The sequence below is a fragment of the Gossypium hirsutum genome, chromosome A11 (assembly GCF_007990345.1).
Source record: "Gossypium hirsutum isolate 1008001.06 chromosome A11, Gossypium_hirsutum_v2.1, whole genome shotgun sequence".
Classification (NCBI taxonomy): domain Eukaryota; kingdom Viridiplantae; phylum Streptophyta; class Magnoliopsida; order Malvales; family Malvaceae; genus Gossypium; species Gossypium hirsutum.
Genome location: NC_053434.1, coordinates 82,458,989 through 82,471,207, shown reverse-complemented (window position 1 = coordinate 82,471,207; position 12,219 = coordinate 82,458,989). Strand labels below are relative to the sequence as shown.

The window sequence follows — 12,219 nt, the reverse complement described above, 5'->3', positions numbered from 1 at the left end:
TTAAGGTTTTGTATGCTTGATTTAAGTATATAATGAATGTGAATGAGTGATGTTTACTGAAATGTAATACTATTTGATAAATTATCATTTCAGACTGAGTTATAAGTTTGGTAATGCCTCTTAACCTATTCCGGCGACGGTTACGAGTTAAGGGTGTTACATATAGTGACCGATGAAACCAAATGTCTCTCGCCAGTTATAGAGTCTAAGTCAACTCGTTTGGAATGGAGTCAACTTGGTTATAGGAAGGAAAAAGGTATGACCATTGCGTTGAAGAGATGCTCTCTTTTGGATGTAAGTTTTGAAACGTTAGGGCACTGTGTTCATGAAAATCAGACCTGGTTTAGTTTTGATTTGGTAGTGCACAAGTCGAAGGCTAAAAGTCTTCTAGCTTCTAAAGCACATATTTGACTCAGTTAATTCCTTGTATAGTTCAAGTTAGGTCCGTGGCGGGCTTTGGCATTGTAGAAATATGAACAAGGTGGAGATTTGTTGAGTATGACTCATATTTCCATCAAATTTGAGAGGTAATCCCCTAGTTAAACTCTGTTTATTTGTTTCATTTGAACTTTGATTAGTCTAGATTACTTTATTATTATTTGACCTATGAATTTAGCCTATAAATAAGCTCTTTTACAACTTTAGAAAACACCCATTAAAGATTAGAACTCATAACACTTTTTGAGAATTTGTGTTTACGTTTTGAGGATTCTTTGTTTTTGGGTTTCGAGGTTTAGTTTTTTATCTCCATCTTTTGTACTCTTCGTTCTTTTGTCATTATAGTAAAATTATCTTTACCCGTGGTTTTTTATTCTCTTTGGAGGGGTTTTTCCATGTTAAATCTGTGTGTTCAATTTCTCAATTTCTTCCTCTATTGTTTACTTGTTCATTGCTTAATCGGGTTGATCCCCAACAGAATTTTATATCTGGGCTATGTCGATTGTATGTTGAATATTTGGTCCATTATGGAATATCATACTGCTTGGGAATTTAAATATTGGTAATTGATTTGAACCAAATTTTTCCAAAGTAATCACTTGGACTATGGACTTTGGTTTGAATTGTGATTCTACTTATAAGTTGCCAAGAGTTCATATTTACTTCATATGTTGTTATTATATTGTATTATTCTTATGGTATTATAGTTTTATTGGGATTATATTAGATCTTCAATTATAAGCAAGTCTTGAAATTAAAGTCTATATATTTGACAGACTTGTTTAGGAAGATGTACTAAGAGTTAGGCATCGAATCTATTGTGAGAATATTTTGTAAGAGTGCTTCTTTTAGTAAAATTTTCTGTTGTGGTTTTACTTGTTGTGATCACAATAGGTGATCATAGTGGTGAGAGTATTGTATCTTTAAAGTGTAAGGGTGAGGGAAACGATCACAGGTTGTGTGATTGAGTAAGTTCCCTTTATACTTGTTGAAGAGAATGCATATTTCTCACTCAGGTTGGGTTCACTGATGTAGGGAAACTAAACTATGTAATCATCTTCTTATATTTTATGTGATTATTGTTTTTCATATAGTGCATGAAGGAGTGACCACCATTTCAAGCACTATCTCATGCACCAATTTAGTTATGTAGCTTCTACTTTTAACAATGCCCTTTTGTTAACGTAAATATTTTTGTTTAAAAAATTAGAACATTTATTTTTATTTAATCTTTAATAATTTAATTTTGTTACTAAAAAATTTATTTAAGTTTATTACTTTTAAAATATGAATATATAACTTATATTTTTAATATTTATATTATAATAATTATATATTTATTTTTATAAAATAAATTATATAAATGTAAATACAAATATGAATATCATAACATAATTTTGTAATATATAATTATAAAAAAGTAGAATCGAATTTTTCTATAAAGAATTCATTCAGATTTATGATTTGAAAGTTTGAATCATCCAAACTAAATTTTAAATAAATTTCATTTACTACTCCAACTCGTTTTTTTAATATAATAATATTTTTATTCATTTTTTAATATAATGTCTATAATTAAGCATAAATTTTTTAATTTTTAAATAAAAAATAAATACACTTTAACACATTTATACTTACATTCTCTTATATAGATAATAATTAATAATATTAATATGAACCAAACTAAAAATCACTTTAACTTATGAAGTATTTTAAATATCACACAACTTTCAGAAAGTAAGGTCTGTGTGGCATTCCTGTGAAACAAAACCAAGCTCATGACTACCATTTGTTGTCTTTATTAATTCACTTTTGTTGGCTTCGCATTCCAAAAATGTAAAACATTCCTTACCATCATCAATTATTAACTTCCTCGTTAATTTTTAAGTGCCTCCTCCTCTTCCTCCTCCTCCTCCTCCTCCTCCTCCTCCTCCTTCACTTAAAAAAAAAACCTCTTCAATTTTATGAAATTAATTAAATAACTTGTTATATCTTTTATTTTTACTATAATCAAACCTCGACTTGAGAAATCTATTATTTTTCCAAAAGATGTTATATTATAATAATGATATATATATATATATATTTATTTTTATAAATTAATAAAATTGTACACCTTATAATATTTGAACTAAATATAATAAGAATATCAAGCTTTCAATTTTACCATTTAAATTGAAGCATCATTTGATTCTTTCATAAACTTTTAATAAATATATTTATTATACAAAATTTCATTATGGTGTGCTATGATGTAATTCATCTAAATTTTTTATTCCTGACACTCTTATTATATAAATTTATTGCATTTTAAAAATAAAATTTTAGCATTTATTTGAGTAAAATAAAAAATAAATAGTTGAAGGGTTTTTATTTAGTAATTTAGAATAGGTTTAATACGCTCCTAATCTTTATATTTTTCATGTATTTGAAATTTAATTAATATATTTTTAATCTAAAATTTTAATTTTGATATTTTTTTATTTAATAAAATGAAATTCAATTATAATATCATCAAAGAAATTTCATTAAATTAAATAATATAGTATATTTTAAATAAAAAAAACTTGTCATGCCTACATCTTAAATAAAAAACATAATCCAATTTGGGGAAAATAATGTGAGGCGTTGAGGATTGAATTTCAATCATTAAATAAAAATAGCTCTAAATTTCTGAAATTTAATGAGAGGTACAGAGATGAGGGTAATTAGACCATTAAAATGCTATATACTCTAAAAGACATGCCTACATCTTCGCCACCTAACGTAACTAAATCCTAAAAAAATCCTCCATAAAAGCTTACCTCAAAACCAACTCTTCCTTGTCCTTGAAGGTTAAGTGCTTTGATATTTATCTTCCAGGATCTATGTTCCATAGCTGCTATTACGATCTTTTAAAATATCCTCCCTTATAATTTTTTTCTCATTTAATTAATTTTTTTAAAATGTCCGTTGTTCATATTTTTCTTCCCGTTTCCCTCGTCATTTTTTTAGCCATTTTTTCTTCCGCTCATCACGACCATGAAAAATCAACTCCATCTCAAATCTACCATGCATGTCAGGCCACCCGCTTCGCGGAACTCTGTGAAACCTCCCTAACACAATTATCCCACCTCCCTCCCAACACAACCTCCCGTCAAATCATCCAATCCACCATTTCTGTCTCTGACCACAACCTCAAAACTGGACAATCCATGGTAAAATCCATCCTTAACACCTCCAAGGGAAACCTTAACCGCACCAATATCGCCACCATCTGTTTGGATATCCTTTCTTACTCAAGCTACCGCATCAAATCAGCCCATTATGCGTTAACACATGGGAATATAAAAGATGCCCGTGCATGGATGAGCGCGGCTCTTGGCTACCAACAAAATTGTTGGGGGGCGCTCAAGTACGTAAATGACACCAAATTGGTTGTTGACACCATGTTGTTTTTGGACTCTCTAGTACATCATAGCAGCAACGCATTAAGCATGATGGTCGCCTATGATAATTACGGGGAGGACACCACCTTATGGACCCCGCCCAAAACAGAACGGGACGGATTTTATGAGAAGGGGTCGGGTGGGAAGCTGGAGTTGAGATTTAATGGAGGTTTCCCGTTAAATTTGGAGGTGGATGTAACGGTGTGTAAAAACCATAGAAAGTGTTACAAGACGGTGCAAGAGGCCGTAGATGCTGCACCTAATAACAAAAAGGGGAGGGATCAATATGTGATAAAAATAAGGAAAGGGGTGTACGAAGAAACGGTTAGGGTCCCGTTTGAGAAGAAAAATGTGGTGTTTTTGGGGGAAGGGATGGGCAAAACCATTATTACCGGCGCTTTAAATGTTCACCAGCCTGGAATGAATACTTATAATTCCGCTACAGTCGGTGAGTCCTCTCCTTTTACTTCACATTTTCTAGTTTCTATTTTTGAAAAATAAAATTATTAGTAAGAAAGAAAATAATATTAAATTTCTTAATTTATTACATTCAACCATAAATATAGGATTTAACCAATTAAAATAAAAAGAAAATTTACCCACACCATCAGTCAACCACAAAAGTTATCTTAATTCTAAAAAAAAATTACCACATAAGTATTTAAAGTTTTTTTAAAAAATGGTATTTAAAATATCGTTATTTAAAAAAAATTTAAATTATTAATAAAAAATATAGGTTGTTTAGTTCCCGTAAAAAAAAATTCAACCAATCACTTTGTGTTAGATGGCATTTTAATAAAAAATTAAGTTTAATATTAACAAAAAATAATTTATCATTTTTCAAAAACATAATATTTTCTTCTTCAGCAAAACAATCTAGCCACCAGTCTTCCTTCTTGCCAGAATCTTCTTCCTTGTATCTTCATTTTATCCATCATAGGGTTCTTCTCTTCTATCTATGCCTGATAGTTTATTGTAATTGTGGCAATAGAATATTTGGTTTGGTAATTATGGTTGCACTCATAGCTGAATTGCTATCTAATTTGCAAATATAACTCAAATTTCCTAATCTTCCACCAAAGATTTTCACAAACTTGATTAAAATGGAGTTGTCAAATTTTCGAGGAAAACTAAAAGAAAAGAAAAATGAAAATTGCAGTAGAGAATTGGGTCGCAAACCTCTAAAGTTAGAATAATGAAAATTTTAGATTTAATAAAGAAAACTCTAAAATGTGAAAAACTTTTAGATTTGATTAAAAAAAACCTGAACCATTATAAATTTTAGAGGAAAACCTGAAGTTGGAAATGTCTTAGAACAATCGAATCTAGTGATGTAGAGATTTTTTTTAAAAATCATACTTTGTACTTTGAAACATTCATGAGCAACGCAGGTTAAAGGTTAATGATTTGTTTAGTTCGTTAACGTTTAGAATTTTGGTTGTAAAAGGTAAATGTAGAAATACCAAAAAGGGAGATGAAAATACAAGAATTGCAAAAGATTATGATGAAGATAGATGAATATTGGGACAGAGTGAAAAAACATAATATTAAATAATATTTTAATTAATTTTATTTATATTGAAAACAAGAATTTTTATATAATTAGAAAAATGCCAAATGGCGCAATACGATTGATCAAATGGGTTTTTTAAACCGAAAATAATAGTTAGATTAAAACTGATAATAAAAAAATAGTTTAAATACTATTTCTGACAAAAAAAATTAAATACCTAAAAAAAGCAGTATAGTTTAGAGACCAATTTTATTGTCAAAATTTCCATTTCCATATGTTTTATAGGATAAAAGTACTTTTAAGTCATTATAATTATGCCTTAAACGGGGATTAATGCAACTATGTCTACCTATACATGTTACGTCTATATCATTTTTAAAGTTTAGTATTATAAATATTTTATATAATTCATAATCTATTCATCACATTAAATCCATTATCTTCTTGAAACAATAATGATATGAATTAAACTAATACTCAATCGTTAAATTTAATATTTATAATTATTTATTTAATAATTAATTTATATATATTTATATATTTATATTATTATTGAAATTTTTAATTGAATTAGTACCATAAGTTGACCAAACATCAATTTGATTGAGAAAACTACTAAAATGTTCTTTTATAATTAATATAATTTCTATTATTTAAAGATAATTTAGTTTTTTAATTAAAAAATCAATAAATAATATGTATATAGTGATATTTGAATTTATAATAACTGAGTCAATAAAATTTTTATTTTGCCATTGAACCAAAACTTCATCTTGAAATATAATTTCACTTTTTAATGCTATTATACATACTTTAGTACATGCATATATTGATGATGTGATTGAATTAGTATTACAAGTTATTTCGACATTAACTCAAGATTGATGAATAAATAATTGTAGTGCAGTTAATATTCTTAATATAATATATTTATACGTTTAAATTTCATTTTAGTCACAATTTAATTTATTTTTTTATTTTAATAGTGTACATATTGCATGTGTTAGTTTCAAACATTACACATTAACTATTTATTATATGCTATTTTTAAATGCACACTTATATTCTTAATATGTGGGTTTCATATATATACATATGTAATAGAATTTGTACTATATATTATAAATTATACATTCTAATAAATTTTATAGATGCAAATCTCATCTCACATTGCTAAGTGTGTATATATATAAATAGATGACATATTGTTATGTGCACTTTGGGTATAAGATTGAATTAATATTTTATGCACTATCGATGTATAAGTCTTATGCACCATCAATTAATAATAAAATAACACATTATCATTGATGTAAAAAGAATTGAAGGACTTGAAAATAAATACTATTAATTTTATTAAACATAATAAAATATTAATTATAATTATTTTACTTTTTTTTTTAGTTTTAGGTTTCAACATTCAAATTTAAAATTTTAAGTTTTAGTTTTTGAGTTTCGATTTATAGATTTGAAGTTTTGGTGTTTTGGTTTTCGAGTTTCGAATTGTATTTTATTATTTTTTGTTTATGTTTAATGATTATATTAAATAATTAATATTTATTTAAAAAATTAAAGAAAAAGTTGAACACGGAAAAAAACAAGTTAACAGCAGCAGTAGTCAGTAATGTCTATACTGGACAAGTGTTAACTTTAGCAAAAATCTCATTCAACATGAATTGGTTTTACCTTGACCCTGAGCTTTTCTGCAAAACCAGCCAACCACACGGTTTAGGTTCCTTTTTCTAGACAATGATTAATTTCTGTTTGCAATTTGTAAAGGTGTTTGTCGTGCATGTGCCATTAATTTCACTATCTAAATTGTGTTTAAAATTTCTCTTCTATCCTATGCACCGCCACATGAGAGTCAAAGTTTGCACTGTCTTCATAGATTTCATTTTATTTTGTCATGATGATGTGTTGCAGGAGTACTTGGGGATGGTTTTATGGCGAGCGGGCTGACAATCAGGAACACAGCAGGCTCCGATGCCCACCAAGCAGTGGCTTTCAGATCAGACAGCGACCATTCCGTCATTGAGAACTGTGAACTCCTAGGCAATCAAGATACTCTGTACGCTCAGTCACTCCGTCAATTCTACAAAAACTGCCGCATCCAAGGCAACGTCGACTTCATCTTCGGAAACTCCGCATCAGTGTTCCAGGACTGTGAAATATTGGTCGGTCCTCGACAGACAAATCCAGAAAGCAGTGAGAATAATGCCGTGACGGCCCATGGCAGAACTGATCCGGCTCAATCAACTGGCCTCGTCTTCCTTAACTGCGTAATCAATGGAACTGAAGAGTACATGAGATACTACAAGAAGAATCCGGAAGTGCACAAGAATTATTTGGGAAGGCCATGGAAGGAATATTCAAGGACGATTTTTATAAACTGTAAAATGGAGAAGATTATCAGTCCAGATGGATGGATGCCATGGAGTGGCGACGTTGGGCTGAAAACAGTTTTCTATGGAGAGTTTAGGAATTCGGGACCAGGATCTGATGTGTCCAAGAGAGTTCCGTGGAGTACCCAAATTCCATCGCAGCACGTACCTACGTATTCGGTTCAGAATTTCATCCAAGGAGATCAATGGATCCCTAAATCTCATTGATTTTTTCCCCTTCTTTTTCATATTACCTGGATTCCTTAATTATAATCTACTTCAGCATTTATAATTTATATATATTTTTTATTAATATTCTGTGTAAGAAAAAACTTGTAACCATTTAATGTTGATTGAATATTAATTCGATTGACATTAACATTGCTGTCAATGCAGGAGAATATGAATTTAAGTCCGTTAAAATGCATTATCTTACTATTTATGAGTTGAGAGTGACTATGTGTAGTTCTAAGTATTGTGTTAAAAAAGAGTAGATATGGTTAGAACTTATAATGAGATTGTTAAAAGAAAAAACCTTTTTATCATTCACTAATTTAATCAAGACTTAAAAAAGTAATCAGCTGATTATTTGTGCGGTTGACATTAACATTGTTTAAAGGGTAAACATTAATTATAATTATTGGACATGTTGGGCATACAGCTTTTGCATGATATAGCATCATTCCACAATAGTGAAATTTATAGCCCAATAAAGGGTAAACGATATCATCTCATCGCATCAACATTACATGATAGATGAAAAGTAACATGGCTACTAGTCATTTGTTTTAGAGATAAATGATTTAATTACTATTAGTTACTAATTAACTTTTCATTAAGGAAAATATAATGATTACCATAAGATAAAATATGATCATATTGAGAGAATAAATTTAACCTAAAAAGATTAAGGATGTCCCATAAGGTTAACACACTTATGACAAGGTCATCGGACGAGTATTAAGTGAATAGTTTTCAGTATGGTATACAATAAGGGAGAGTTCAGTTGTGGTATTTTATTGGAATTACTCCATAATTAAATAATGTTGTAATTAATAGGTGAAAAGTCGAAACTTAATTACAAATTATTTGAGCCTTAATTATATATGTTCAATTGGTCTCTTCACTAGCTTGAGATAACAAAAAATGAATTGAATGTACAACCAATAATATGAAATGAATGAAAACGATGAAGTAAGAGAAATAGATCACATTTATCACTATCCACAATAAATGTGTTTTCTCGCTAAATACAAAAGATGTGTAACACCCCTAATTTGACCATAGTCGGGAAGTAGTTTCGGGACTGCTAAACCGAGTTGCAGAAATAATTGAATATAATATTTTATGTCTAAAATATGTGATCATGCATGTGTGAAATTTGAATGCTTTGATTTTTGTCAATTTGAATGTGTTTCTAAATAAAAAGGACTTATGTGAGAAGCTTTGAATATATGTGTGGCTTATTTTAAGTGATTAATTATTGAATGATGCAAATAAGTGGGTTTGCATGCCAATTTGCCACTTTTAATGCTAGTGGCCGGCCAAGCTTATAAGTATGAGCATTATATGCATGGGTTAATATTATTATATTTATTAGTGGTGAGAAATATGTAATAAAAAATGTATTAGATGAATTAAAGATGAATAAAAGAGTATGGGTAATAAAAATAATGTGTTAGTGGGAGGAGAAACCAAAGTTGGTTTATTCCTCCATTGCCGTAGCTAGGAAAAGGTGGAGAAGAAATTTCCTTTTATTGTTAAAATTTTCAGCTAAGGAGATTGCTAGATCAAGGTATGTACAATGCTACTCTTGGAAATTCATGCATAAATTGAATGGTTAGTTTGAATTCTACCTATTTCATGGCTCAAATTTTTGTTATTTTGGAAGATTGAAATTCGGCCAAGGAGCTTGAAATTCTTAGTAGTTGTTTTGATGTCATTAGCATGGAAATTTATGTTGGATGTGTTGAATTTGCTAGTTGTTTTGGCTTGGAAGTTAAGGATTAGTGTTTGATTATGTGATTGCCGAATGTGTGGATAGATGAAGGAAAATTTGTTAAAATGCTTAGTAAATGGATATTTGGTTAATATTGTGTATATTAATTACTTAAAATATAAACTTTAAATGAGTACTAAAGGTTGTATATAAATTCGGCCTTGGGAGAAATGTTAGTATAAAAATGCTTGAAAGTTAAATAGGTGATTGCTTTAATGACCAAATGTGCCAAAGAATAATGCATGATCTAGTTGACCAATATGTGTTAAGGGAACATGAATAAATATATTTCGATGAGCTATACATTCGGTTATAGTATGAAATGCAATGTTAATACATAGTTGCTAGTATGTATATGTGTGCTGGCCGAATTTGAACTTGAATAATGATTTGAGCACGATGTATTGTATTGAGAATAGGCTTAAGTGAAATTGTGATGAAATTGATCGGTGATATACATGGTTAAATAATATGTAATGCATTAGTTAGTAAAATGTATGCCATTTATGTGTGGTATTAAGTATATAATCGGCCTAAACATAGACATGCATATTCGACCATAGGAAGAAGATTGGTGTTGCATGTATTCGGTTAGAGGCAATGTAACACCCCGAACCCGAAACCGACACCGGAGTCGAACGCGAGGTGTTAACTGGCTTTAACCCCTTTACAAAATTTATTTTCCAGACACTGCCCAATCTGTGTACTAGCCGCTTTAAAAATCATATCTTGAGTTTCGTAACTCGAAAATCAGTTTCGTAATTTTTCCCAGAAACTAGACTCATCTGCCCATCTATGTATTTTTTTCTAGAATTTTTGGTTGGGCCAATTAGTACAGTTTATTAGTCAAAGTCCCCCAAGTTGCAGGGGTTGACTACACTGACCTTTTCCCATTACGACTGGGATATCTCCCTGCACGGGGCTTCAATACTGTTGCCGTTTGTTTCTATGAAATCTAGACTCAGAGAGAAATCTGCACATATATGGTACGACCCCTAATTATCTCTGGTTAATTTATAATGAATTTCCAAAGTCGGAGCAGGGAATCCAGAAACCGTTCTGGCCCTGTCCCACTAAAATCTGATTATCTCTTAATATACTGCCCATCTGATCTTTTCGTTACTTCCTCATGAAAGCAGACTCATCGAGCTTCGATTACATAATTTATTCATCAATTAATTCCACTCCCACTATTTTTAGTGATTTTTCAATCTCATGACACTGCTGCTGCCAGCATCTGTTACGAAAGTAACTAGGTCCATTTCATGCCTACCCTTGATCCAATTCAATCGAACATTCGTGCCATTTTCGCATGGCTTAAAGTTTACATGCCATAATTCAAACACAACGTACTAGCTTATACATGCCAAAATGATCTTCTAAACACACTAAGAAGAAAGTACCAAAACTTGCTATCCGGTGTGATGACTTCAATGACGGCCCGACCCCGCAAAAATAGATGAGTCCAAGCAACCTATAGTGGGTGACAAGGAAACATCGAGTGAGTTTATAACTCAGTAAGTCATAAGCAATGCACTACCATCTATCAACAACATTATCACAAGAGGAAACAAAATGGAACGAGACAATTTACTCCATCCATACCGAACCATACCATAGTTCCTCCAACTTATCAATTCAATTTCATATCAATTCATGCATTCACATTCTATATACTCATCAATAGGACATTGAAGCAATTTCATAAATCGATTTGTTTTCGTTACAATCAAACGACTATACGGCCTTTCACCCATCCTACGATAAAACTTATGTATGTGACTTCAAGAATATTAGTCACATAGGTTCGAACTTACCGAGCTCAACACCAAGTATAAGCATAGCACCTATTAGCCACGTACTCAAGACACTTACCCGACCCGCTGTCCGCGATCGACTCAATAGTGTCGCACACATAGTGTCCATAAAAATTCACGAATGTATATTGAGCCCGCACACTCAGTGCTATATAATCAACTCGCACACTTAGTGCCACGTAATCAAATCGCACACTTAGTGCTACATAGTCAGACTCGCACACTTAGTGCCGCATGGTCAATTCGCACACTTAGTGCATCATATTCATTTCGCACACTGAGTGCAACATAGTCAAATCGCACCCTTAGTGCTGTACAATTTAATCCCGCGCACTTAGCGCCCATCTCATGGTCATAAATGGTTATCCCGCACGTTTAGTGCCGAGATCAACAACTCAGTACATCTTACCTCTTTTCATTCATTCAACAATTTCATCATCACATACGTACATGCATATATATATATGTATATTTATTCATTCCAATCAGCATCAATACATACACATTATGACCATTTGAAATACTACCCACTACATGCTTAATGACTTACTTTATGTTGGGTAAAATAATTCCGAGTCGGCTACTCGATGACCTTCGATTTCCCCTTGTTGGACGCCTCTTCTTTAGGTTCTTGAGCTTAAAT

At 30.9% G+C, this 12,219-nt stretch overlaps 1 protein-coding gene across 1 annotated transcript; it reads left to right on the top strand.

The window, feature by feature from the left end:
* The first annotated feature begins 3,082 nt into the window (after window positions 1–3,082).
* Window positions 3,083–8,198, top strand: LOC107910597 (probable pectinesterase/pectinesterase inhibitor 51). The gene is made up of 2 exons (XM_016838483.2): window positions 3,083–4,314; window positions 7,303–8,198. The coding sequence occupies exons 1-2, from the start codon at window positions 3,384–3,386 to the stop codon at window positions 7,986–7,988; spliced, it is 1,617 nt and encodes a 538-aa protein (XP_016693972.1). The 5' UTR covers window positions 3,083–3,383; the 3' UTR covers window positions 7,989–8,198.
* Window positions 8,199–12,219: the final 4,021 nt, after the last annotated feature.

Bases quoted from the DNA above. Each gene is read 5' to 3' on its own strand.
- LOC107910597 (XM_016838483.2), top strand. From the start codon at position 3,384: ATGTCCGTTGTTCATATTTTTCTTCCCGTTTCCCTCGTCATTTTTTTA. The intron at 4,315-7,302 runs GTGAGTCCTCTC...GATGTGTTGCAG, and splicing joins TTATAATTCCGCTACAGTCG to GAGTACTTGGGGATGGTTTT.